At 53.2% G+C, this 27745-nt stretch overlaps 1 protein-coding gene across 1 annotated transcript; it reads right to left on the bottom strand.

Moving 5' to 3' along the window:
* Nucleotides 1–9853: 9853 nt before the first annotated feature.
* Nucleotides 9854–24639, bottom strand: SLC52A3 (solute carrier family 52 member 3). The gene is made up of 5 exons (XM_001916148.5): nucleotides 24507–24639; nucleotides 15254–15869; nucleotides 13453–13958; nucleotides 11603–11726; nucleotides 9854–11047 (listed from the first exon to the last, which is right to left on the bottom strand). The coding sequence occupies exons 2-5, from the start codon at nucleotides 15818–15820 to the stop codon at nucleotides 10835–10837; spliced, it is 1410 nt and encodes a 469-aa protein (XP_001916183.2). The 5' UTR covers nucleotides 15821–15869; nucleotides 24507–24639; the 3' UTR covers nucleotides 9854–10834.
* Between the last annotated feature and the right edge of the window lie 3106 nt (nucleotides 24640–27745).

Genomic DNA, 27745 nt, shown 5'->3' with positions numbered 1-27745 from the left:
AGGGAATCTGGGACCAGAATCCAGACTCTTAGCCATCACGCTACCCACCAAATGGAGGCCCGTGGGAGCCACGTGTAGGTGTCTGCGTATCTGTTGTCAGCCCACAAGCTCCATGAGGCAGCCTAGAACCCGGTCTGGGTCTTCTTCGCATCCCCAGTACTGGTCCTTTCCATCCAGGGTCTGCTCAGGGTGTATGCTCAGTAATGGCGTGTTGAACCTGTGCTTAAGGCTCACCGAGGCCCAGCTTCTTCATCTGTAGGACGGGGGTGAGAGTCACGCTTCAGATGGCTGGAGGCCCCAAAGAGCTCATCAGTGGGGAAGCTCTGTTTGAGGGCCCTCTGACCTCCCTGGGCCACTTCCTGTTCGCCCCCTCATTGGCCTTCAGGGTGCCCAGTCTGGTGGCCCGCACCCGCTCAGGACAGCTGGCTGTGCACATCTTTTCCCAGCTCTGCACTCAGTAACAGCATGTTTGCAGTTTGAAATCAGCAACAGTGAGAGTATTTACACCACGGAAATTGGCAATGGTACGTAGTTTTTTCCTTTAGAGATACTAAACACTTACCACTATCAGGAGGACATGGATCCTCTGACGACCACGCTCAGGGAGCAGCACAGTGGCGTGATCACGCCTATTGGCTCTGGAGCTGGACCACCTGGGTTCAAGCTCCAGCTCCACCACTTACCGGCTGTGTGACCTAGTTCAGTTACTTAACGTCTCTGAGCCTCATTAGTTTAATTCATAAGACAATTACCTATTTCAGGTGGGATTCGTTCATGTAAATGCTCTCTCAACAAATGTCACTTATTAATATCATAAATCAGCTGAGGAGGTGGGGGAATTCTCTTTTTTCCCCATTCTGGGAAAGCGGGTGACAGGAACAGGACTTGCACTGTCAAAGAGGAACCTTAACAAGAGCAATGCGTAACCCCAGGTGGAGACCTCAATGGAGGGAGTCTCAAGCGCTGGCAGAGCAGATCTTCATGAGCCAGCACGGGCTGTGCGCACGGCGGTTGAGCGATAAGGGGCCTCCTCTGGACCATGGGAGGGAAGGCTGCTCTTAGCTCTGGGGCCTGGATCAGATTTTGGGGGAAGCGCGTGATCTAACCAATGACCCCCTCTGCCCTCCCCTAGCCTCTCTTCTTGCTAGTGAGCACTCCTGAAGGGAGTGTTGTGGGGTTTGTGACAATGAGATGTATTATATACAACGAGAATATTACGTAATGAAAAGGGAGAAGAAATAGAGCTATACAGAAGTAACGTTTCTCCCTCTCCCTGTAAGTAAGTTAGTAGAAATCTGAAGTAGATTCTAAGTGAAGATGCACATGGGAAAATTTAAGCAGTCATTAAAAAAAGTGAAAGAACTATTAAAGAAATTAAAATCTTACACTAAAAAATTACTCATATAATAGAAAAGAAAGCTGTATAGGAAGAACAGAGGAAAAAAACAGACATGAGACATATAGAAAACATACAGTAAAATGGCAGACGTAAACCCAACTCTTCACAATGGGATGAAATGTGAATGGTCCAATCGAAAGGCAGATTTTCTACCTGGATAAAAAACCCACCTCCAACTACATACTGTCTACAGGAGGCACCCTCAAGATTCAAAGGTACAGCGAGGTTGAGGGTTAAAGAATGGAAAAAGATGTATTGTGCAAACAGCAATCACAAGAAAGCTGGACTGGCCATATTAACATCAGAAAAAATAGGCTTTAAAACAATTTATGTTGCAAGAGATAAAGAAGGACATTTTATAATGTTAAAGAGTCAATCCATCAGGATGATATAAAAATTATAAACATATATGCACCTAACAACAGAGCCCCAAAGTATAGGAAGCAAAAGTGGGCAGAACTGAAGGGAGAAATGTACAATTCAGTAACAATAGTCGTAGACTTTAATTCCTCATTTTCAATAATGGATAGAACGACTGTGCAGAAACTCAACAAGGAAACAGGGCTAGAACAACATTGTAAACCAACTAGATCTAAAAGACATCCGTGGAACACCCTACCCGACAACAGCAGAACACGTGTTCTTCTCAAGAGCACGTGGGAAATTCTCCAGGACAGACCACACAGTAGGGAGCACAATGCAGCTCAATAAATTTTAAAACGTTGAAGTCATACAAGTATCTTCTCCAACCACCAATGCTAAGAAGTCTGCAGAAGGTTACATATGAAGATTTAGCTAGAGGATTTCATGCTGGTTGTCTGGAAGCTGGAAGCTTCTAGAAAACTTGCAAGGCATCTGTCTAAGCATTACCCACGTCACCCTGTTAACTTAGTTAACTCATGGAAAGCACTTGGAAAAGTGCCTTGCGTGCAGTAAGCACGGGGTAAATTTTGGTTGTTTGTATTCTCACAATAATTTTATGGGGCAAACTTTGTTATTTTCCCTATATTACAGATAAGAAGACAGAGATTGGGAGAGGCATAGTAAATTACCTGAGGTCACACAGCAAAGAAGCAGGAGAGCCAGATTAGAACCCACGTTCGTTAGACTTCAAAGCCTTGCCCGAGTGTACAGAGAGGCAGGTCTGAGGACTTTCATCACTGTGTTGTTTTCTGTAGTGTAAAATTGGAAACAGTGCAGCTCCTTCAACAGGGGCTGTCCAGTAAACCAGGCGTGCCCAGCCAGCTGGTTACAAGAAACGAGGTCACCCTATACATAGGGACACGGAACCATCTCCAAGACATTTTGTTCTGTAAAAAGAACATCTGAAAAGAAGTTCCCTCACCCACAGGAAACAAAGCCAAAGATTCCATAAAACCTAAGTCTGCGGGTACGTGAGTGAGTGTGGGTGTGTGCCCTACAGAGGCTCATATGAAGCAAACAACGGTGATTTAAACAATAGGATCTATTTAGAGGACCCTTCCTTTCTTTAGACTTTATTTTTGTTGAGTTTTGAAATAACACATGTTCACGGAAAAAATTTAGAGTACAGCAAAGTGTCAAGAAGAGAAAAAAACCGCCGGAAATTCGTCACTCCAGAATTAACTAGGCTAACATTTTGGTATATATCTTTCCAGTCCTCTTGCTGTGTGATTGCGAGTGTGTGACGTGTGTGCATAAACGTACAGACACACCTCATTTTATTGCACTTGGCTTTATTGCGCTTCAGAGACACTGCGTTTTTCACAAGACCCTCCGCCAGCAAAAAGATGACTTGCTGAAGGCTTAGATGATGGTTAGCATTTTTTTTAGCAATAAAGTATTTTTTAATTAAGGTATGTGCACTGTTTTTTAAGACACAATGCTGTTGCACACTCAATAGACTACAGCAGAGTTAAACACAATTTTTACATGCACTGGGAAACCAAAACTTTTGTGTGACTTGCTTTATTTCGATATTCATTCTGTTGAGGGGGTCTGGAGCCAAACCTGCAGTATCTCCAAGATCTGCCTGCACACATACAGAGAGATATACATATACGAATATGAGAATTCTGCTGCCATAACAAAATGTCCCCCACTTTACAGAAGTGCAAACAATGTAGAAGTTTATTTCTCTGTCATGTTAAATCTGGGTCCTAGGCGGAACTCGGCTCCACAATCATCATGGTTTCAGCTCCTTCTATATTCTTCCTGTATTCTTATTCTCAACCTGCAGCTTCCTCCTCATGGTCTAAGGCAGCTGCTCCAGATCCAGCCATCACATCTGCATTTCTGCTAGCAGAAAGGGGGAAATGGGAAGTGAAGATCTTGCCCCTGCTTTTTAAGTATATAACCTAGAAGTTGTACACATTATTATTGGTAACGTTTGTCTGAATATTGTCATTCGCCATTCCTGGCCACAAGGAAGCCTGAGAAAATGTGGCCTTTAGTCTGGGCTACCACGTGCCCAGCCAAAAGTCAGGGGTTCTAGGACCATGAGAGAAACAGGAGAATGGACACTGCATAACGAGCAGTGCTGACAGTTGCCTGTCTTCACTCTCTCGATAATGACATCTTTCCCATCAAGAGAGAAAGTTCTGGCTCTTACATTCTAACCGTTGAACCCTGAGAGAGGACACCGCTCCGGGCCCAGCTGTGACAGAGCAGCGTGTTTTTCTGAAGTCACACCCGGGAGCCAGCTGCGCAGCCAGCAAGTTCCGCAGGAAAGGCAGAGTCCTGGCCACACCAGCCTCGCCATGCGCTCCCCCAGCCTCCACCTCTAGAGGCGCCCTGAAGAGACCCGGGAAGGGCCACCGACTGCAAAACCAGAACCGCAAGGTGAGTGTGTGACAGCTTCCTTGGCGAGTTTCAGCCCCTCGCCAGTCATTCTTAAGTGATGCGATGAGTGGTGCACGTGTCAATCATCCTGCTGCAAAGGCATGAATGTCTCATCCTCCTTTTCACGTCCAGAGGAGTTCGAGCATGCGTGTGTCTGTGTGTGTGTGTTGGGGGGTGAGGGAGCAGAGGCCGTGGGTGTGGTCTGCAGAAGACAATGAGCCAGAGGAAGGGCTGTATGTCTCTGTGGCTCAGTTTCCCCATCTGAAGCCAAGGTTTTCGTGACTGGTTCACAGGCTTTGAGTCTCACATCTCTGACACAGAAAGATCAGGTAACAGGGAGCCTCAGCGGCCTGGGTCCCAGTCCTGGTTCTGCCACTCACTGGCTGTGTGACCTCAGTGAAGATACTTAACTTCTCTGTGCCTCATTTTTTTCATTTGCAAAATAGGACCGATATTAATAGAAGTGTTTCATAGGGCTTCTGAGAGGATTAAATAAGTAAAGGCCCAGGAAGAGCCCAGGCCTGGGGAGGCCCTCAGCAGACGGCCGCAGGAGTGACCCCGTGGCCCCAGCATCTGGCCAGCCAGGAAGGGTGGCAGTGGGAGGGCTCTTTGGAGCCAGAAAGTTCGTGGTCACCGTGGTAGACATCAGTGGGGAAGGACAGGGCAGATGCCCCTTTTTCCAGCATTCCAGTGCTGACCAACCTGGAGGAAGCGTATTGGTGTCATACCCACCGAGTCTCTTTCAGACAACTTTGCGGGTCTCCTCTAAGCAGTCCCAGCCTGATTTACATTTCCAAGGTCCTGGGGCCACCTTCCTCCAGAATAAATCTGAAGTGTGGGACCTCAATACTTATGCCAACAGCTCATTACAAAGAACCCTGGATTCAGAGCAAGGATCTGTGCCCCGACTTTGTGGCCCACTTTCTGGGGGCTCTGCCCAGATCATTCCCCCATCTAGCCTCCTATTTCCACACCTGCAGTGTGATACTGGACTGCAGGGGTTGCTTGTGGCCGTTATAATGCGGGTGGATACACTTTACAAGCTTTAGCGGCTGTAGAACTGGGGAGGGAGCACCATTGTGTCAGTTTTCTGTGGCTGCTGTGACAAATTACCTCGAATGGCAGCTTAAAACAATGCCAATTTATTATCTCACAATCCTGTAGGCCAGGAGGTGGACAGAGGTGTCACGGGGCTAATATCAAGGTGTCCACAGGGCTGTGTCCTCATTGGAGACTTTAGGGAAGAATCAACTTCCACGCTCATCCAGGTCATTGGCGAGATCAAGTTCCTTGCGGGTGCGGGACTGAGATTCCTGCTCCTTGCTGGCTGTCAGCAGGGGCTGCCCTGGGCTCCGAGGGGCCCCTCCTGGTCTTTGCATGTGGGCTCCTCCTGCATCTCAGAGCCAGCAATGCAGGTCAACTCCTTCTCAGCCTCGGAATCTCCCTGACTTCTTCTTCTGCTGCATCTTCCTTCTTCCCTCCCTCCCTCCCTTCCTGCCTTCCATCCCTCCTTCCTTCCATCCTTCCTTCCTTCCCCAGCTTTATTGAGGTATAATTGACATGTGACACTGTGTAAGTTTAAGGCGTACAACCTGATGATTTGATACACGTATATGCTGCAAAATGATCACTACAGTGAGTTAACACATCCATCACTTCACACAGTTACCTTTTGTGTGAGTGTGTGTGGTGAGAGCACTTAAGATCTTCTCTCTTAGCAACTTTCAAATATACAATATTGTTAACTACAGTCGCCATGCTGTACATTAGCTCTCCAGAACCTATTCGTCCTACAGCTGGAAGTTTGTACCCTTTGACCAACATCTCGTCATTTCCCCCACCCTTTAGCCCCGGCAACCATATTCTATTCTGTTTCTATGAGTTCAATGTTTTCAGATTCCACATTTAAGTGACCTCATAGGGCATTTGTTTTTCTCTGTCTGACTTATCTCACTCAGCGTAGTGCTCTCAAGGTCCATCCACGTTGCTGCAATTGGCAAGATTTTCTTCTTTTTTATGGCTGATATATATAAATACAGCCACTCTTATCCATTCATCCATTGACAGACACTTAGGTTGCTTCCATGTCTTGGCTGTTGTGAATAAAGCTGCCGTGAACCTGGGGGTGCAGACCCCTCTTTGGGATAGTTATTTCATTTCCTTCAGCTATATACCTAGAAGCTGGACGGCTGGATCATATGGTAGTTCTATTTTTACTTTTCCAAGGCGTCTCCATCCCGTCTGCTACTGCGGCTGCACCAATTTACATTCCCACCAATAGCGCACAGGGTTCCCTTTTCTCCACATCCTCGCCAACACTTGGTATCTCGTCTTTTTGATGACAGCCATTCTAACAGGGGTGAGGCGATATCTCACTGTGGTTTTCATTCGCATTTCCCTGATGATTAGTGATGCTGAGCACCTTTTCATGAGCCAATTGGCCATTTGTATATCTTCTTTGGAAAAACATTTATTCAGGTCTTCCCCCTTTTTTAATCAGATTGTTTTCTGGCCATTGAGTTGCATCTTTCTTCTTTTCTCTTTTGCTGAATCTCTTCTGATTCTCTGCTTCTGAGGGCTCATGTGATTAGATTGGGCCCAATCGGGTAATGCAGAATAACTTCCTTATTTTAAGGTCTGTAACCTTAATTCCACCAGCAAAGTCCCTTTTGCCTGTAATGTAACGTATTCACGGGTTTTAGGAATTAGGGCATGCACATCTTTGGAGGGGCCATTCTGCCCGCCACTAACTAACAGTGCTGAGGCCTGGGGGGGTCCAGGGGGAACAGTCCAGACTCGGGCCGTCCCTCACGGAGCTTGGAGACTTGAAGAGCGAGGACCACTGCTCGCACGCTGCCCCGTTAGCGGGGTCCAGGACACACACAGAGGCCCACGTGCCACATGTCTAAGGCATTAGAAGACAGAAATCAAACCACGCCCACTGCCCACCCTGCCCTCTGGGGTTTCCCTGGGAGCCATCCAGGACGTCCCCAAGGCAGGGAAGGGCAGGTCAGGGCCGAAGCCGGGCAAGGGCTGGACTCGCCTAGATCTAGGACAGGTCTGACTTCGCCAAGCTCCCCAGGGAGCACCCCCCGTCTGTGGGACCCCTCCCCGGGCCTCAGAGTACACACCCCAGCTGAATGGCGAGAGGGAATGTCTCCTGGGGACCCCACCTCGGGAATGTGGGTGGCCAGCTTTAAAGCAGAGCAGCCCCTCTGGCTCTCGTTTCTTGGGCAGAGGCTGGGACCCCACCCTTCCCCAGGCTCAGATCCCGTCAGCTCCCGTCCACTGGCCTGGGGTGCAGGAAGGGCTGTTCTGTCCTTTTCCTAGGGTCTCTTTGCTCCATCAGTCACCGACCTCCAGAAAAAATTCTTAGGAGACCACAAAGAAGGACAAGTTGCATATTTCAGTCTGTGTGACGTGCTGGCCCTTAGTGCTGCTCTCCCAGGGCAGGGTCCTCTCTGCCCAGGGCGGCCGCAGTAGCTTCCAGCCTCCTGGCATCTGTTGTGGTCCCCTGCGATGTCATCCCACCCCCCACACTCACACAGGCCAACACAACCCTTCACCCCTTCAGAACGCTGCCTCTAAGGCCCCTGCCCTGCGTGCTGCCTCTGGGCTCCCCACCAGCCTCCCTTCAGGGCCTTGAATGCGGCCTGGGCCTCCCACCCCACGGCCTTTGCAAACGTGGTTTCTGCTGCCTACCAGGCACCTTTCTGCTTGTTCTGCCTCCTTCCCTCCTACCGCCTTGAGATACCAACTTGGGGCATCCTCGGGGACGCCCACCGGCTGCCAACCCCAGACTGAGTCCCGAGTCCTGATCTCCGTCTTCAGGGAACTTACTTGGTTGGGCTGTAGAGACATCACATGACTCGGGTCAGCCTCACAACTGGATCTGAGGTCGAGGAGGGCAGGGATGGCACCGGGCATCCTGGGGCTGTGTGGACATTCTCCTGAAGTGGCAGCTGTTTAATGACGTGTACTGAGCACGCCCTGTTTGCAGGGGCAGCACTAAGCACGTCGCACTTATTAGCTCAGTGGATCCTCACATCCGCCTGGGAGAGAGGTGATCTTACTGTCCCCATGGTGCAGAGGGGACTGAGTGGAGCTGACTCATGCACGCTAACCCAAAGGCTGCCATGTCACAAAGACTTCTGAGAACAGTGGGTGGAAGCAAAATCAAAGAGAAGGTCGTCGAACGGAGGTGCCTTTTCCAGATACCAAGTCACTCACCCTCTCACCTCGTCCTTCTCAGAATATATCAGCATGGACAGCACCACGCTCCGCACACTCTTCTGCGTCTACTTTCCATTTGTGTGCGTGTGTGTGTGCAATTAATCTTGGAGCATCTCCCCACGTGAGCACAGAGGTCACCTTCTTGCTCATTATCCACTCCAACATCCTTTCTGGGAGGGAACGATTGGAAACAATGAAATGCCCTTGTAAGGGCAAATGCAGACAAAAAAACGAATTCTCCCTGGTGCGAAAAGGGGAGCGAGACATCCCCTCTCCCTTTTCTTAGAGCATTTGCTTTAGAAAACTTGTCACTTCTTTCTCTGCTGCTTTCAGATATGTGCTGAGTCTTTAGAAAAGCTGAATGAGCCTTGTGCCCATTTTTACCACCCAGGACTGTTTTCCTCAGGGACCTGGGAGTGTCCCTATGGAACGTTAACATCAAGGAAGCCAGCTTGTGCCCCTCTGTGCAGCCTCAGTGGGAGGGTCGGAGCGAACGTCAGTGTTTGGCTTCAAGTTGCAAAACAACCTCCTCTCATAAAGATAGGAGGTTTTCTTTTTTCTTCCTGTAGATAAGGACAATTAGCTGACACAAATAGTAACCCCAGTTACCAGGGGAATTCAGGATGACCTGCGTGACAGACGGGGCAGCCCAGTGCTCTCACTTGAGGACTAGCTGTTGTTTGAGAACACAGATGTAACAGGTTGTATCTGCCGGACGGTGTAAAAGGATGGGCTTTCAATCTCTAGCGGGTTGTCCACGGCGTGCACCACCATCTGGCCGAACGCTTATTCAATAAAACTGTTTTCTTTCTCTTCTACTTTTGTGGAGAGGTTTTCTGGGCTGGTGGGAGATTTTGTTTTAAATTTTGTCTCCGACACCTTCAAATGTCTTCAGATGTTAAACCAAGTTGGCACCTGCACATGTGGGATACTGTGCAGTCCTGACAAAGAACGAGGACACTCCCGCCACATTCCTTGCTGGGTGGAAGTGCGTGGCACACAGTAGTTTACTTCTTCTGTAAAGGGACGCCATGTTTGTATTTGCTTATATTTGCATAAGCTCTGGAAGAGTAAACAAGCAACTAATAAAAGTGCATGTGTGTGTGTGTGAAGAGGAACTGGGCAGATGGGGGCGAGGAGAGCGATGGAATTTTTTTGCTGAACGCCACCTTATATTTTCGGATATTTGAAACATGTGACTAGATTATCTGTTCAAAATAAATTTAAAAGAAGGGGTGGTGGCAAGTAAATAAAACAAACCCCTAAAGAAAAGAAGTACTGGCACCAGACCTCTAAGCACTTGATTCTGGTCACTTCCGAGCTCGGCTTGGACCTTAGAAAACTGATTATATTGATACATTTTTGGGGGCTCATGTTGGACTTTTTCTCAAAAGGCGGATCTTAGTGCACAAGCAAGGAATGTTTATTTAAAAAAAGTGAAAACAAAGTAACCATCATGTGGCTCGTCCCCCTCCCTCCAGTTGAGAGGGAGGGTCCGCAGAATCCGGTTCTCAGCCTTGGCGAGGGGGGAGGGGACCCACTTTCAGAGGCTTGGTGTGGCCCCTCCCCCAGTCATCTCTCTCTGCTTCCCAGGAGGTCACTTACTCTGCAAGGAGCAGGTCTTCAAGAGCCAGGAGAAGTGGCGGGAAGGGGTGTCTGGGTACAGTGTCCCTCCCAACTGGGAATCGGGAGGCCAAGATGCCCAGGTTCCACCATTAGCCATCTGTCCTCTAGAAGCTCCCCCGTGAGGACAGTGGAAAAGGGACATGGGGCGAAGGTCATCGCTCAACCCCGCCGCCACTTCTGGGCTGTGCTGATCAGCACTTTTGTTATAACTGTTGGTGGGGAGGGGCCATCAGGAAAAGGCCCAGGAGGGCTGGCTACATGCTGGGCGCTTCTCCCTTTTGCCCTGTGCTAAACCTATGAGGTAGGTGCTATTTATTAAGACCTGTTTCATGAATGAGGAAACAGAGGCACAGAGAAATCAAGTGACTTCTCCAAGGTCACACAGCTTGTAAGGGCCAGTTCACCCTCGCAGCCGTCGCCTTCTAACACCCTTGAGCCTGCCTCCAGCTGTCTCCTGCAAGTCAGGGTTCTCTCAAGAGTGGAGGAAAGTTCTGAAATGGTGGAACCCCAGGCGCTGTGCCACAGAGTTGGGGCAGGGCTGTGCTTTGCATTTCAGGGTCCCGTGGGAGGCCTGTGGCATCCCGAGCCGTTCCTACGGGGAGTCTGTGTGGATGATTCTAGTACTCAGGCTCTGCCTGCCTGATCCCCACCGCTTGCCCTGTGACCTTGAGCACGCGCCTTGCCTCTCTGGATCCCAGTCTCCAGGGTTCGGACTCGGGGCGGGGCCCTGGGAGGCACCACGGCCCTGCCGCTGGCCTAGGTGGAGCACTCCAGGCTGCAGGAGTCCCCCGACGAGAAGAGCCGCAGCACGTTGACCAGCGGAAACATGAGCAGCGCGCCGAGCAGCGAGCCCAGCTGCACCGCCGCCCCGCACCACAGGAGGGCGCTGCGGCTGCGGTCGCGCAGGATCATGCCCAGCATCACCTTCACGTAGCTGAAGCAGCCGGCGAACAGCACCCACGAGGCCACCTGCGGGGATGGGGCGGGCGGGATGCAGAGTGAAGGCGGCTTCGCGGGAGGGGGGGGGGCGGCGTTGGGGGCCGGGGGGGGGGGGAGCGCCTGGGGCGAAGGGCGCTCGCGGGGTGACCTAACAGGGTTAAGGGAACCCCCTGGAATAACCTCTAAGTTCAAGGAGAGCCTTTGGGGAGTGACCCTGCAGGGCTAAAGGGGCCCCATGAGTTGACCCCCACGCGGGCAAAGGAAAACCCAGTGGCTTCTCTGTCCCCCATGAGCAAGGCAGGGGCATCTGAGAGAAGGCCACTGGTGATGTACACATGGTGGGAAGAGTGTGGCCTTCAGGGGAGAGGCTGGACTGTCACCTTGGACCAGCTACCTCAGCGTCCTAAGCCTCCCCTTTCAAATGAGAGGTACCCCCCCCCCGTCCCCAACCTACCCCTCCCTGGGGCTTCCTGAGCAAGCAACCACAACGATTTGGTCAACAGAAAGGGCTGCACCCGAGGTCTCCCCAGGCCTTGGCTGGGTGGGGGGCGGGATGGGGAGCGGCTGCACAGGCCAGATACTTACGATGAGGACTTCTCCACCCCAGTGGTCCCACAAGAGGGGGCAGGGGCTCATCACGGCCATGGCCATGTTGTAGGCCCCAAATCCAGTCCCGAGCACTGAGAGGACCCCCAGGAATAGCAGAGACCTAGGGCAGAGTGCGGGAGATCAGTGGAGGAGGTGGGAAGCTTGACTTCTGCCCCCTACCCACCTCCCGGAGGCCATGGAATGGTCAGCATCTCCAGGGTTAGAGGTTAGACCCATGTGGAATCTTCCAGGCCACCTGGCCCAAGTGGGTCAGTGAGGCTCTCGAGAGGCAAAGCTGGCCTAAGTCACCCTGAGCATGAATGGCAGAGCCCAGCATCTCAGCAGGAGGAAGAGAATGGATTCTGGTGCTACATGGACCTGGTTCAAATCCCAGCTCCACCGTTTAAGCTGCGAGACTGGCCCCTGAGCCTCAGTTTCCTCCCCTGCGAAATGAGTCTTGTGGGGCTCCAGGAACCTGTGGGAGCAGAGTGAGCAGGGCCTGGCCCTGGCTGTGGGTGCCACCTGGGATCTCATCTGCTGCCACTTCCTCCTATAACACTCCCAACCTCAGCCCGGAAGCTGGCTGACAAGCAAGTGGCTTTGGTCCGGGACTGGCACTGCAGGCTGTGCTGTGCGACCTTGGCTGACCCTTCGCCCGCTGGCCTCGGCCACCCTGTCTACAACGTGAGGTCTGCATGATTGAGGGGCCCTTGTGGCTGGCTCAGATGCACTCTACCGGCGGCCTTCCATTTGGCCCTGGGTCTGACAATGGAGGACACCATCCTTCATGTGAGGTCTTTGTCCCTGGGGTCTCTCTGTCAAAACTCTAGGACACCCAGACTGGTCTGCGCCCCCGGGTGAGAGCGGAGGGTCTGCCCTGGCCTCTAAGGACTCTTTTTGCTCCGAGATTCTTGGATTCTGTGACTCGCAGGGGCTGTATTCCTGACATTCTGGGCATCTTGGATTCTACAGGTCTGGAGCCTCTGGTCCTGCTTCCCCAGAAATCTCCATCCTTCTTCCACAGTGTTTAAGCCCCAAGGGAGAAAATTCAGCTTTCTGGCAAACTGACATTTTCTGTCTAACTCTCCTCATTCTCCCTTCTTCCTGGGCTGGGGGAGGTGGGTGTGAGCAGGTGTGAGAGGCTGGTGAGGACAGGCAGGGCAGAGGGGTGGAGGGGAGGCCGTGGGACCTAAAGTTTCATGACTCCAAGGTAGGTGTTTCTCCTACCGGGGCCCAAGGCCCCTGGATCAGAACCACTTGGCTTGTTTATTAAAGTTTGAAATCCCAGGTCCCAACCTAGGCTGGCTCAGTCTGCATTTCATCCGTTTGCCCAGCCACTCCTCTAGAACTGCAGCTTAGGGGAGCCAGCGTGGGCTGGTGGCTGGAGGGAAGGCCTGAAATCCTGGGAATTAGACGGGGGGAAGCCCTTTCTCTGAGACTCAAGTTTCCATTTGTAAACGGGAGCCCCGGTTCCTGTGTGCTGGCTCCTCCTCATGGCCAAGGGCAGCGCTGGTCAGCACTTCCACTGGACCTGCCTTGCACGCGGCATCACTCTAAAATCTTTACAATAGTAGCTCATCTCAGGCTCCCAGAAACCGTAGGAAGTAGAACTATTTTTATCCCATTTTTCAGATGGGTATCCCGGAGGCACAGAGAGGTGGAGTGGCTGGTGCGATATCACACAGCTGGTAAGTGGCAGAGCCAGGATTTGAAGCCAGGCAGTCAAGCCTCAGAAACCATATTCTCAACCACTACACGTAGAGCCTGATCAGCGGGGTGTGGAATTCTGGGTTCTGAAAGGAAGTGTGCCCCCAGCCAGGGTTTCCCGGGGCTCGACGGGGGTGGACCTGTTAGGCAGGAACATGGAGAGGAAGCAGGCGAGGGGGTTGGCCATGGAGCTGAGAGTGGCCGACAGGTGGTAGGCAACGGGCCCGTAGGACAGGCAGGAGTAGGTCTGCACGGAGGGTAGCACGCCGTTGGTGAGCGCGTTCACAAAGGCCACCAGGATGTAGATGAAGGCCAGGTGCGCCAGGTGGAGGGGGGCCGTTTTCTCCTCCAGATGCCCCTGGCCCCTGCTGCTGTCGGCCAGGCCTGGGGGGCCCGGCTCCTGCTCTTCCCGCAGCCGGATGGAGTGGAGGATGACCTGGGAGGAGAGGAGATCCTCTGTGGAGGATTTCCAGGGCCGGGGTTGACGCTGGAGGAAAAAGAACGCGATGAAGCAGCAGGCCATCATGAAGGAGAGCAGGAGGAAGTAGACCAAAGGCGAGAAGTGGGCGGGGAGGTAGCGGGTTTCCAGTTGGGCCACGGAGGGTGCTGTCCCGGGGAGGGTGGACATCAAAATGCTGTTATCTCCCTGCGGAAGACAAAACAAGGGTCAGTCGGATCCCTGGGTGATGCTGGGACATGGGTAACAACAACGTTAATAAAGATGATATATAATAAGTAATAAATATCATGGGTTATTAATAAGTGATGAATAATAGACACATAACTGCTAGGGTTATGGTGATAATTGCTCGCGCTGACTGATTGCTCGCCAGGCCCAGCACTTTGCAGGCATCAGATCGCTGCTCCTGCTAACAGCCCTGTGCAGGGGAGACCATCATCCCTGGTTTTAGAGGGAATGGGGGTGTCTGGCCAGCTCGTCTTATTGCGGGTCACTGGGAGAACGCGCAGCCAGTCCCCCCGGTTCTTTCTGACTCAGAAGCTACACCATTTCCCACTCTACTGCCCTCCAGGGCTGGCAGCCACAGTGTGTTCAGAGGAGGGGCTGGCTGGAGACCACCCAGGGGGAGAATCCCCCCCAAGGGGCCCTGTTTCCCAGTCCCACCCAATGTCGCCCTGTGGTGAGATGGCCCGGTGTGGCCAGATCTCTTTTCAAAAGATGCCATACATCTAGATTTATATATGTGAAATTTCAGAAAAATTAAATATCATCAACTAATTCAAATACTTAAAAAAAAAATGCTTGCAGGCCACGGCGGCCCGGGGCTCCTAGTTGGCAACCCCTGCTGTCCGCTGTGGTTTAGGGGACACCAGATGTACGTAAATGGTCCAACATCCAGTGGAAAAAAAGTTTGTTGTTTTACCAGCACAAGGTATTGAAGCAATGTCTAAAGTCTGTTATTCCCAGCCCTGGCTGTCGTGAGTGTCACCTAGGGAATTTTTAATAAATACAAGTTCATAATCCTTCATCTGCAATTCTGAAATCTGAAAAGCTCTGAGAGTCAGAATTTTCTCATGATTCAGTTGGCAGCAACACTTGACCCAACATGAGTTTGTTTATGGCCTTAACCTACCGGTGGGGCGTGCACGTCCCCCGGGGTTTCAGGCAGCAGTGTCCCTGTGCTGGATGGCTGAGTCATCAGCACTGTCACAGGCTGGGGCAGGCGTGTTCTAAAATCTGAAACTCCAGACCCCAAAACACACCTGACCCCCCCGACTTCAGAGAAGCCCCACCCCCAGCGGGTTTGTGTAACTGGATACGTGGGGGGCCCACGGAAGTGTTTTGGTAGCACTGCCAGGAGACCTAAAATGGGGCCAGGTCAGGAGCACTGGTCTACCGACATCTAGGAAACTAGCAGTCTGCATGACCTTGCTTGTGACCCAGCCTGGAGCACAGCCGTGCATTTGGGGGAGGCCAGGTACCTGTGTGGTGTTGGTCCCCCTGGTGGTCACAGGGTGCGGGGTGGTGCCAGATGAGTCAGTGACGTTGGAGCAGGTGGTGAGACCCGAGCCCTGGGCAAGGGCCAGCAGGGCAGGCAGGAGCCCGCTGAGTCCTTCGCCCACAAAGAAGGTGGTGACATAGCGGGTGGGCAGCCGGCTCATGAAGGGCAGGAAGGTGACGGAGGAGGTGCAGTCCACCAGGGCCAGGAATAAGGTGAGGACAAGGAAGATGATACTGTAGCTCTTGCCCTGCAGCAAGGAGGTGACATTCCAGAGGAAGGCGAAGAGGAGGCAGGTGACGGTGCCCACACCCAGCAAGGTGAAAATGACAGGCACGTCGGAAAGGCAGCCGGGCCGGAAGCGATGGAGCAGGGTGACCAGGAGGGGGCCGATGTTGGCCAGCTGGATGACCAGCGTCAGGTAGGAGGGCAGGAACCAGCCCTCGGGCAGCTCCATCACCAGCAGGGGCAGCTCTACCCAGAGCCCGTTGATGGCCACCCAGGAGCCCATCGCGAAGGTGCAGACCAGCAGGTGTGTCAGGAGGGCCATGCCGACGTCTGCCCTGAGCTGGAGGAGGCTGCTGCCTCCCCAGACCAGCCTGCAGTGGGGTTGATAGAGAAAAATATCAGGTGAGCAAGGTCAGGTTCACCGTCTAACAAAAGACGGTGCTTCTAGGTCCAGAGTTTTCTCTTATCTTTCCCCTCCCCATGGACAAGTTGGCTTTTTATTAGCAGAAAACATGGGCAAATTCCTTTATAACTAACCTTCCAATGGGGAAGGCCTTCTTAACCATGACTCGTAAGTCCAGAGACCACAAAAGAAAAATTTGATACATTCAACTGCATAAATATGGAAACACACAAAAGCAAACAAATAAACAAACAAAACACTTTCTGCAAACAGTACCAAGAGTAGGATCAAAAGACAGAAGACAACCCGGGGGAAAATATCTGCAATGTCAATCACAGACAAAGGGCTCATCTCCTTAATATATAAAGAGTTTTTAGAAATTAAGAACAAAAAGACCCAATAGAGAAGTGGGCAAAGGATATGAACAGTTCAGAGAAAAAAGTACAAATAAGCCTTAAACATATGAAGAGATGATCACCTTCATTCAGCATGAGAAATGTCAATTAACACCACTCCAAGGTGCCATTTGTCACCATGAGATGGTCCCAAAGCCAAAGGTTGCCTGCCCTGGACAAAATGATGTATGTGTGAGGTGGTTATTCCTTATGGCCTATGTTGGTAAGAGCAAAATTTGGGAAATGACCCAAATGGCTATCAGTAGAGGAGGGGCTGCCGGAAGGGATGTCTAGCTGTTGGAATTGCTCCTGTTAAAGGACCTAGGATGCAGGAGAGGCCACTGGCTGGGAGGGTCAGGTCCTTGAGGCTGTTGGTAAGCGACCAGAATCTAGGTGGGCGGGCAGTGTGCTGCCGTCTGGACACGGTGGGGTGGGGGGAGGATGTGTTCTCTTTGCTTCTATTTGCACAAAGCAGCTCTGGAAGGACACACAGGAACTGCCGGGTGTCTGTGCCCCGTTATGTAGACGTTTTTATATAGTTTTGGTTTGTGAACCATGTGAACATACTACCTATTACAAAAATATGGTCCCCTGATATAAAATTCCAATCTGGCATTTTTCTCCTGAAATTAGAGAACTGCCTAGCTGGACAGGTTCCAAGAGACCACCTCTTGCTAGCCCTCCGGAACATTCTGCCATGTGTTGACCACCTTCCCAATGACCTGTGTCACGCCACCGTGCTGACATTGCCTTCCACCCACCCTCAGTCTGAGCAAAAATACGAGAGAGGCTGGGGGTGAGGCTCTGCTGCCTTCTAGCTGGGTGACCTTAGGCGAGTGCCTTTGCCTCTCTGTGCCTCATTTTCCTCATCTGTGAACACAGAGCAACGATGGTATTGACAAATAGAAATGGCAAGCAATAGGATATATTGGAGTATATGAGGAAGCCCTTTGGAATAAACCTAGTTCAGCCTGGCTTTGGTTTTCCAAAAGGGTCTGACATGGCCGTTGAGCATGCATTGTATGTCTGCTTAAGCATTTGCTATGTCCCAAAGACAAGAACAAAGGCCCATAAGATAAAGATGCAACTTCCCCCATGCTGGCATTTCCTTAAGGATAAACATGTCTCCCCAGGCTAGGAACTGATTGCTGTGCTCACCTGTGACCACTCAGCTCAAGACCACAGATCTGCCACCCTGCTGTGTCCACCGAGACAGCTGACCTACTACTTGCTGTGTCTGTCAATCGCTGTGCCGACAGAGCAGTCTCATGACTATTGTAAAAGGGACATTTCAATCACATATGAAACATCCTCTTTAGGGTATATAACCACTCTGTACACCCCACTTCTTTGGTGCCCTTCCTTCCTTGGGGAAGGAAGGCCCCGGGCTGTGGTCCTCACATTTTGGCTCAGAATAAACTCACCCAAATTTTCATTTATAGATTGGTTATGGATTATTTTCGTTGACAGTATCAAGGAGATGCCGAGATGCAAGTGAGTTTATGCTGTCTCTAACTGCGCCTGGCACACAGTAAGCACTAAGGGTTAGCTATTATCACTATGGGGCAATGCCAGGTTTGGTGACATAGTTTTTTTTTTCTAATTCATGTGAAAATTAACACATGACTATTAAAATTTAAAAAGGAAGAGAATAATTCCCCATGAGGTGCCACATGAAATCACTGGTGGTCACATGTACCATTTTGGAGAGAAATGTCGACTGGGCCAATTACTTCTTTACAGAGGGAAGCGGGGTGGGGTGGGGTGGAGGGACTCCCCTGAAGCTGTGTAGGGGACATGGAGCAGGTCCCTGGGGCACCTGGCTCCCGGACCCCCCCACCCCGCCCATGGTGACCTCTGACCCCTCAGTTCCACTCAGTTCACACAGTCTTTAACTGACACATTCACAAATGAACAAAATCTAGGTAGAGGGAGTACTGCCTCGCTCCTGCCTCTCTTCTTCTAGAACATGCCGGAGCATCCCTTGTGGGGACACCTCACCCAGGGAACTCCCGACACCCCAGTGGCCCTGGCCCAGGCGCCCACACACAGAATTGTCTCTCAAGTCCCGGCCTCTCTTCCTCTTTTTTCCACCAAAGGAATCCGACCCGCCCATCCCAGGGCCCCGGCCCTTCCTCTCTGGGAGCAGCTGGAGCAGAAAGCAGTCTGACCTGCTCTCCGGCTGCTCCCTCACCTTCCAGCCGGCAGGCCGAGGCGAGGCCCTCAAGCTCCCTTCTCTCACTTGTCGAGCTGGCCTGACTACAGCCCGGGACAGCCTGGATCTGGGGCCTGAGAGGACCCCTGGAGCGGGTGGGGAGAGGCTCCAGGCCCCCGCGCAGGCCCTGTGGCTCCCGCCTTCGTCCGTGCTGCGCTCCTGGCCTGGGTCACCACCCACTCCTGTCTGCAGCCAGCTTTCTGCAGGACTGCGTCCCCGGGACACCTCCAGCCGCCCTGCCCTGGGCCCGGGTCCCTCCACCGCAGGTTTCCTGGCGTGCACATCTGGATGTATGTAGACACGTTTCCGGGAGACGAAGCTCTGGGAGGGCAGAGGGCTGCTGTGAAATCTGGCATTTTGAAGGCTGAAGGGCCTTTTCAGATGACCTCACTTAGGATTTGTAAATTGGTAACTCACTGGCCACAGACAGGCAGCAGACGTGCTAATTTGGTTGGCTGCGTGTTTTAAACAGTTACTGAAATCCACAGGTCAGGAGGTGGCATACATGACTTGGGCTGTCTGGTTTCCTGGGAATACTGTGGAAGACCACACCAGACCTCCAGGCCCGCACGGCAACACGCGCTCTGGCCTCCTCTAACTTAGGGTCCCTGCCTGGGCCCCCCAGGCCCACAGGCACTGCGACGACCCCTGATCAAGGCCAGCCCTCAATTCCGAGAGGGAGATGTGGCTTGTCCAGGATTCCTCATTACTGGGGGTAGAGTAGGGGCTGGAATCCAGTCTTGGGCCTCTGTCCCTCCAGGCACCTTACTAGTCTCTCCCGTGGTAGCATCTGGAGCTGGATGTCTGGGTTCAAATCCCAGCTTCACCCCTTCCGAGCTGAGCATATCTGCGCCCAGTTCCTCTCCTGCAGAATGAGGAGGCTCCAGGACCAACCTCAGGACCGTAAGGACCACGGACTTGCAAAATGCTAGCCTGGTGCCTGACACGCAGTAAGAGCTCAATAAACGTGAACCGTCATGATGACTGTTTGAGCAAACATTTTGGTTGCATTTGAAAACGTGTAGTTACCCTGACGCACTTCTGGATACCACACACAAATAATTCCTGACGCCAAAATCCTGTCATCACTTCCTCCCAATCGATCCACAAGGAAGAAGCGCCGACTTTGTGCCCAGGGCTGTGAGGGATGCAAGCAGGACAGCCACGGCGCTGTCCCCAGAGAGAGGAGTGAAGACGAGGGCAGTGGGCTGCAGGCCCCGGGCGCAGTCACAGCCAAGGCAGAAGCGGAGATGGCGAGATGGCGATGGAGAGGAGGGGGAGTGGCTGGGCCTGGACGGGAAGGCGGGGCTTCCCCCCTCCCTTGGCCAAAGTGATGGCTGCAAAACAGGGGCAGTCCCTCCCTGGAGGACGGATGGAGCGGAGGACGGAGAGAACCTTTTTCAAAAGCCAGGAGGTCGGTGCAGCTTCTCAGCTGCCTGCTCCCACCTGAGACCAGAACCCGGTATAAAGTGGGCAGAATCCCACCGGAAAAAACTGCCCGGGTCAACTCAGGCAGCGTGCCGCCTCTGACTAGTGAAACGACATGGAAGGAAACAAAGGGAGAGCATCGTATGCTTTCCAAGGCTGAGGCTGCCAGCTGCTTCCCAGGAGCCACTCTTCCCCTCTTCTTTAGTTGTTAGAGAGGCCAGAGTTTTGGGCGGACAAATGGCCACCGAGCTAAAGGGCTACGTTTCCCAGCCTCCCTTGCAGCTGGGCATGGCCATCCGATCAAGCCCAGGCCAATGAGGTTTTGAGGGACTTTGAGAAGCTTCCTTAAAGATAAGGGAGTGTGTCCTTCCGCTCTTCCTCCATCCTGCTGTCTGGAACTTGCACGTGATGGCGAGAACTCCAGCAGCCATTTTGCACTATGGTGGATGGTGTGGGGGCTGGACAGAGACTAGACTTCCTTGGGACTACGTGGCACAGAGCCGCCATACCAGCCCTGTTCTGCCTGCCACTGAACTACTTTGTTTAATGTTCTTTAAGTTGTCAATAAAGTTCTATCTTGTTTAAGCCACTCTTATTTTATATCCAGCAAAACACTGGCTAAATGTACAGAGATACATATTCAAAGTTATATACTGACCAATTACAGTAACAAAAACTATCAGGTATATTTAGCACCTTTACTATTAACGCCCCGACTCAGAAACTCAGATAGTGCCCCAACTAGGATTCGATCGAAAACCAAAAGCAAACAAAATTAGTTGTTGAGACGCATCTTAAAGAGAAACCAAAATGTGAGGGATAAACTTGAGGCAAAGGCTTTCCAGAGAAATGCAGAGAGAGGGAGAGACGGAGAGAAGCAAAGAGCTCTTGATACGGAATTTGATGCTAAAAGTATCGACTGAGACGCAGCCTCTTTTCACACTGGTAAATACTGTAACCCGTCGTGCAGCCTCAACGGCAGTGACTGGTTACGTTACCAAGGCCATTCCCCCAAAGCTCGGGCGCAGACGGGAGCACAGCCAGGGGTGCGGCACTGGCTCACTTAGCAGCCTTAGCAGAGGAAATGGAGGAGGCGATAATGATACGCCTAATAAAGAGGAATAAGTAAATCATTAAAGGAAGGAGGCCAATTCGCATAAGATGGTTGCCTTTATCATCTGAAAAGCTATTAAACTAATGAGAGAGTTCAGCAACGTGGCCAGTTACACATTTACAAATACGTAGTTTTCCTGCACCGAACCAGGTAGGAAACAAGACTTGTTACTGAGTAGTAATTCGGGAAAAACAAACAAAGCTGGATCTCTTTCTTACTTCTTACTCTCCCCCCAAAATGAATTCCCACTGGATCGAATGCTTAAATATTTTTCAAATTAAAAATACAAAAATACCCAAATGTATGGGCAGAGGGAAGAGCTTCTGCACAGGCGCTGGGGGAGGAAGGAGCCGGGGCCAGGACGGCTGGAGCAGGGCCTGGTGGGGACAGGAGGGCAGACGGGGTGGCGAAGGAGCTTGTGCCAGCCTGCTGTGCAATGGGTGCCCTCCATGCCAGCCTGGGTCCCCCCAGAGCCGGGCTCTCGGGCTTCTGATGGAGCCCCACAGGCTGTAATTCAGCTCTGCGAGTCTCGGCTCCCTTATCTGGAAAACAGTCACAACCCTGGCGTGGCCCGGCATGACCAGCTCGTTTACGGCTCCCTGCCCTGCTTCCTCCTGCCACAGCGAGCGTGCAGTAAACACCAGTTAAACGAATGAACCACAACAGCAAGGTCACTGGAGAAAAAGTAGAAAAGAGAGGTATGCATCTAAAAAAACATCCCCAACATGCCCTGAGCGTTTATTGGGCACTTAACTCTGTGCAGGATGACCAGCTCTGCTCCCGGGAAAGTGTGGAGAGCAGTCAGTGAGCAAAATAGAAACAGATGTATAGAGCAAGTCAGCCAGTGACAAGGGCTGTGGAGGAAAACACAGCTGGGAGGAGCGCGGAGTTGGGCAGGGTGGCCACAACTGTAAATGGGGTTGTCAGAGAGAGCCTGAGGGAAGGGTGCAAGCGAGCCACGTTGGGGGAGTGGGGGAAGCAGAGTCCGGGGGCAACAGCAAGTGCAAAGGCCCTGGGGTGGGCCCTCCCCTGGTGTGTCCCAGAAACAGGTTTCATGTTGGAAGAACAGCCAGGAGGCCAGTGTGGCTGCAGCAGGTCATGTGGGGCCCTGTAGGCAAGAGTCTGGATGTCTTATCTGAGTCCAAACGCCCACTGCTGGGAGGCAGCGGGGCCAGCTCTAATTTAGTCTTTGACAGAGCCGTGCTGGCTGTTTTAAGGAGCATAATGTGGGACCAGGGTGGGAGCTGGAGTGAAACCTGTTAACCCCATTAACCCGCTAGGAAGCTGGTATACTAATCCAGGCAAAAATATAACAATAGTATCAACAACTGAGTCAATAACCACCATTTACTGGCTGCTTATCTTTCTAGGACCCACGCTAAGTACTTTACACACACGATCCATCAAACTCCAATCCTGCCGTAGGCATGAGGATGAGCTCCATTTTACAGACGAGAAGGCTGAGGCTCAGAGAGGGAAAGTAATTTGCCCGAGGTCACACAGCTGGTCCTCTGGCAGCTGAGAGTAGAGCCCAGACTTGGCCTGACTGTCGACTCAGCCCTTTCAACCAGCCTGAGTCGGGCCCTCAGGGTGAGGAGGGGATGAAGGGGCTGTTGGGGCCAAGCTGAGCAGGGCCCCTTTCCACTCATGCTTGGCCTCCCTAGCATGTGGGCTGGAAGAGGAGAAGTTGGATCCAGGCCTGCGAGCACCTGAGACGCTAGGACATCTCTGCGTCCCGGGGTCCCTTCAGCAACTGTGGGAGACCAGAAACCTAAGGTTTTGAAGGAGACACTGGAGATGCTCCCGGGACAGGTGGGTGAAACCAGAGATAAGCCCAAACAGCCCCAGGCAAGGCTCTCTCTCCTTTGCATTCTTGACTCTTGCATCAAGAGGTCAAGAGCTGGGAGGGAATGGGGAGGGAGTGGAAAGCAGTCCAGGGCCTGTGCACCGTCAGCGTCAGCGGGGCCACCTCCTCCCCGCCAGGCAGGAAGGGCCGAGGGCACCTGGACCCTCAGAGCCCAGGCGGCCTCCACCCCGCACTCTCTCCTGTTCTCGGCTTGGCTTTACTCCTTCCCAGGCTTGCTGGGCACCAGCTTGGTTACTGGCGTTTATCTGGGTCTGTCTGCTGAGGGCTGGCCCCTCCCCTTGGAGGAGAAGCTCCATGAGAGCAGGGCCCTGGCCTCTCTTCCAGGGTCCAGGTGGCCGTCTGGTTTGTCCAGGGCTGGGCCACTGCACCGGCCTGCTTCAGCCATGCAGCTTGAGTTGGCCAGGGTGGTCCCGGGCAGAGCCAGCTGGCAGCCTGGGCACCGGCCACACCCCGCTCCTGGACAAGGGTCTGAGTCTATGTTTGTCCCAAGTTCCAGGCTCCTGGAGAACTTGGCCCAGAGTCCTTGGTGAGTCCTGCAGGCCCCCACCTGGGGCTGTCACCTGGCCCTGCCCTAGTAAGGTTAGCATGGTGGGGACAGAGGCAGGCAGGAGCGGGATGGCAGGGAGACGGAGGGTCAGGACCAAAAAAGCTAGAGGGAGAGATGAGGAGACAGAGAGACAGAACCAAAGCCACATGCAGAAGCAAAGAGACAGAGGCAGGGCAAGAGGAGGAGCTGAGGCAAGGACCAGCAGGAGGCAGAGGAGCAGCTGGGCTGCTGGAAGCCCATGGGCTCAGCCTCTGCCCTTGAGGCTCACATCCATGTTTGTCGAGCGGCCTCCACCCACCTCTCCTGACTCCAGCTCCAGCTCGCAGTGTCCCCACACCTCATCCTGACTCAACGCTCCCATCTCACAGACATGGGGAAACCAAGGCCCAGAGAGGAGGCAGTGCTTGCCCCACACCCTGTCCAGCCCTGGTCACCCAGGCCTGTGCTCACTGGCTGTGTGTCCTCAGGCCAGCTGCTCACCCTCTCTGGGCCTCGGTTTCTTCAAAGGCTCTGAGGATGCCCAGCCTTGTTGGGCTTGGCTGCCAGGGAGGAAGCAAGGAGAGAGCGGGACTGTGAATTCCCTTCCTCCTCCTCCTCCCTCCCTGGGCCTGGGAGGGCTTCAAGCCTCCCACGGAGCTGACCTTGGCTGGGTTCCCCTCCCTTCACTGCCCATCCCAACCCCCAGTCCCAGTGCCAGGCGGGTGAGGCTCCAGTCCCGCCTGGCAGGAGCAGCCATCTGGATGTCCCAGTGGAGCGGAGATGCAGGGGCACAGGGCAGTGAGGCTGCCTTTTGGCCTGGGGAGGAGGAGTCTGGGTGCACCCAGCCGGCTCAGGGCGTCCCCACTGCAACCTGATCAGCCGGCCAGCCAGGAGGAGGCCCTTCTTCCCTCCTACCCCTCCGGCCTCCGGACCCAGCACCTTGGAACTAGGGGAAAGGCCACAGGTCCCCCGCTGGGCCCGGCCCCGCGCCCGGGCTCCCTGCCAGCGCCCGGCCCCCCGCGCCCGTCGCGGAGCCCTCACCGCCCGGCCGGCCGCTTACCTGCTGCTCCAGCTGCTGGCGGCGGCTCTGCAGGGGTGGGGCCGCGCAGCCGGGATAGCCTCAGCCCGACCCCGCCCCAGGGGGAAGGCCGGGACGGCGGGCGGGGCTCCCCGCGTCACCAAAAGCCTACTGTGTGCCTGGAACCCGCCCCCGGTCCAATCCTGATGATCCCGAGGATTCAACAGTAAAGATAAAGCGCTCGCGTTATCCAGCGCGCATTGCCAGCCGGATTTTACGAGGATCCACCCGCAGGAGGAAGACCTGCGGCGCAGCTGGCTCTGGCCGCATCCCGGGGCCACCATCTCCCCTCCCACACAGGAATCCGGCCAGAACTCTTGGTTCAAATGCTGGCGCTTAAGCAAGACCCTCGGAAAGTGGGGGTGATAACGGCGCCCTCCTCGGAGGGCAGAAATCCTAACAGCCCGCGGGCGCCGGGCTGACTGTGCCAGGCACAGCGGCGGTATTAATGCATCCATCTTCCCCCAGGCTTTTGGGGAGACACTGCTTTTGCCCCACTTCACAGATGAGGAAATGGAGGCCCAGAGAAGCCAAGAGCCTCGGGACAGTTGGTCTGTGGTGCCCACTGACAAATACTGCTCTGACAAACTGTAATCGTTCGTGTCTGTTGGAATCTCCCCATAGTCCCAGGCAGTAGGCAGGTGTTACCTTTTCTTGTGTGTGTGAGGAAGATTGGCCCTGAGCTAACATCTGTTGCCAATCTTCCTCTTTTTCATATGTGGGCTGCTGCACGGCGTGGCTTGATGAGCGGTCTGTGGGTCTGCACCTGGGATCTGAACCTGCAAACACTGGGCCACCGAAGCCGAGGGCGTGGACTTAACCACTATGCCACCGGCCGGTCGCCCCACAGCGATACTTTTATTCCCTACTTTACAGATGGGGAAACTGAGGCTCAGAGCGGTTAACTGATTTGCTCAAGGTGCTATAGCTGGTAAGTGCAGGGTCAGGATTGGAACCCAGACTCGAACTGGCACCCTCGTGGCATAAAATGGCCCACACGGGGCCTGACCCCTAGCCTAGTAAAGGCCCTCTGCCTGTGACTTCTGCGAGAACAGTTCTGGCCTGCTTTTTGCATAGTTCTCTGAGACATTCGTTCACGTGATCAGCACTCACTCTGCAGGCCAATGCTTGGGCCGAGAGGTGACAGACCCCGGACCCCTCTCAGCTGGCAGGGGCCTGGGAAGGGTTCATACCAAACCCTTAGGGAGCAGATTTGCCCCTGAGACCCCGGAGGCAGCCTGGAGCTCATCCTGCCCCAGGACGCCACCGGGAAGGCGGCTTCTGGCCCAGACCCCTCACTCCCAGCCATGTCCCCTCCCTCCTCCAACAGGAAGTCCTGCTTAGGTGGGACCCACATCCCTGCATTGTGGCCTCACCGCGGGCCATCTCGCAGGTGCCTCTTATGTTATTTTTTAACTTCAAAACATATGTTTATTATCAACCTTCAAAGACTCCCGCATCACTCACCGAACGAAGAGAAGAGATGTGCCTAAGCGTCGCCTTTCTGCGCTTTCTCAGCCGGGACCCCAGATCTTGACAACTTCATCACTTGCTCTTTCTTATAAGGAGCCTTTGCTGCTTACAACTGGAAGCCAAAATCCCCATACTGATCCCCGCATTAGAATACCCTTTCTGCCCCACCTCTTTCTGGTACATTCCTACCCCTATTTCAAAGCCAATTTCAAATCACACCTCCTCTAGAGAAACCTTTCCTGGTGTCTGCCGTACCCAGTCCATGTCGGAAGTTTAATAAATGCTTGTTGCATACACGAATGAGGGAACCCCAGCCAAACTCTTCTCTCCTTCCTTGTCATCTCCAGATGTTTTTATAGCCTTCGTTGCTGTTTAATTAATAGGCTTTATTTGTTATTTATTTATTTAGCAGTTTTAGGTTTACAGGAAAACATCCCACCCACATTCTTTACACCGTGAAGCAGCCCATCCCTGTGGGTCGGAAGCTTGCTTTTTCCACTTGAGATCTCTTAGAGATCTTTCTACATCCCGGACACAGAGACCTTCCTTCACTGGCTTCATGCATTTAACAAGCTTTTATTAACTGCCAGCTGTATGCCAGGCACTGTGAAAGGTCCCTGGAATATAAAATTAAACAAAAATAGACAAAGCCCTTGTCCTCGGAGGGCTGACATTCTAGTGGAGCGAGATGAACGATATACATAATCAATAAGGAAACGATTTAGTACGTTGGAAGATATGCTCTGTAGGAAAAAGAGAGAGAGCAGGGCGAGGGGGACCTGGAGGGGGAGAAGACCGAAAGGGGCCAGGCTGTAGAGTGGGGGGAGCCAGCAGAGCCGCTCCGAGGGGGACGGAGTGCCAGGCCGGGGGGGAGGGCAGGACCTAGAGGTGTTCCACTGTCCCAAAGGACGGGAATTTAGCCGCCCCCAGGGCTGGGCGCATGTCATCGGCCATCAGGAAAAATGCTGCAGCAAACACCCTGGCAATTTATGTTTTTGCCCGCGTCCAAACACCTAGAATCAATTCCTAACAGTGAACTGCAACCTGCTCAAAAGCGATCCCTCGGATGCCCTCAAGGGTGCTGCACTGGGATCCTGAGTTCCCAGGAGGAGACGCCTCGGCGCTCTCAGACCTGTGGGCTCTGCCGGCAGGTCAGAGGGCGCTCCCAGTCCTCCCGGAGTTTCCCGGACAGAGATCAGCCAATCCGCGGCCGGGCCCCCGGGGCAGGCGCCGGAGGTCCACACCTAGGCGGCGGGTGGGCGGCGCTTCCTGAGCCGGCTGGTGGATTAGGGGCGGAGGCGCCGCTGCAGTTACTCAGAGGGGCCACCAGGGGGCGCGGGGAACCGCAAACTCCGGAGGTGAAGCTTTGTCCGGCGACTCCGGACCTTCTCGCAGAGGGTGTGTGGGGGCCAAGTGCCAGGAAGGAGCGGGGGGGAAAGGGAGACGCGGCAGAAGAGGCTTAGAGAGAGGGGCTCCCGAGGTGCCTCCAGGCCGGTGAAGGACTAGTTTGCTCCGCTAAGAGCCGGCAGCATGATGCAGCCCCCATCAGAGCGAATGCGGTCTCAGGTCCGTGAATTGAACTCGAGAGCCCAGAACAGGGTGCAGAAAAAGTCCCAGGATAAATATGTACAGTGTGACTCCATTTGTGTAAAAAAAAAAAAAACAAATGCAACATATTCTTTAGGGCTGTGTGTGTGTGTTTACTGCACATACCTCCAAGGAAAAAATCTGGAAGAATGAATTTCAAA

The sequence above is a fragment of the Equus caballus genome, chromosome 22 (genome assembly GCF_041296265.1).
Source record: "Equus caballus isolate H_3958 breed thoroughbred chromosome 22, TB-T2T, whole genome shotgun sequence".
Taxonomy (NCBI): Eukaryota; Metazoa; Chordata; class Mammalia; order Perissodactyla; family Equidae; genus Equus; species Equus caballus.
This window is presented reverse-complemented; position numbering and strand designations above follow the sequence as displayed.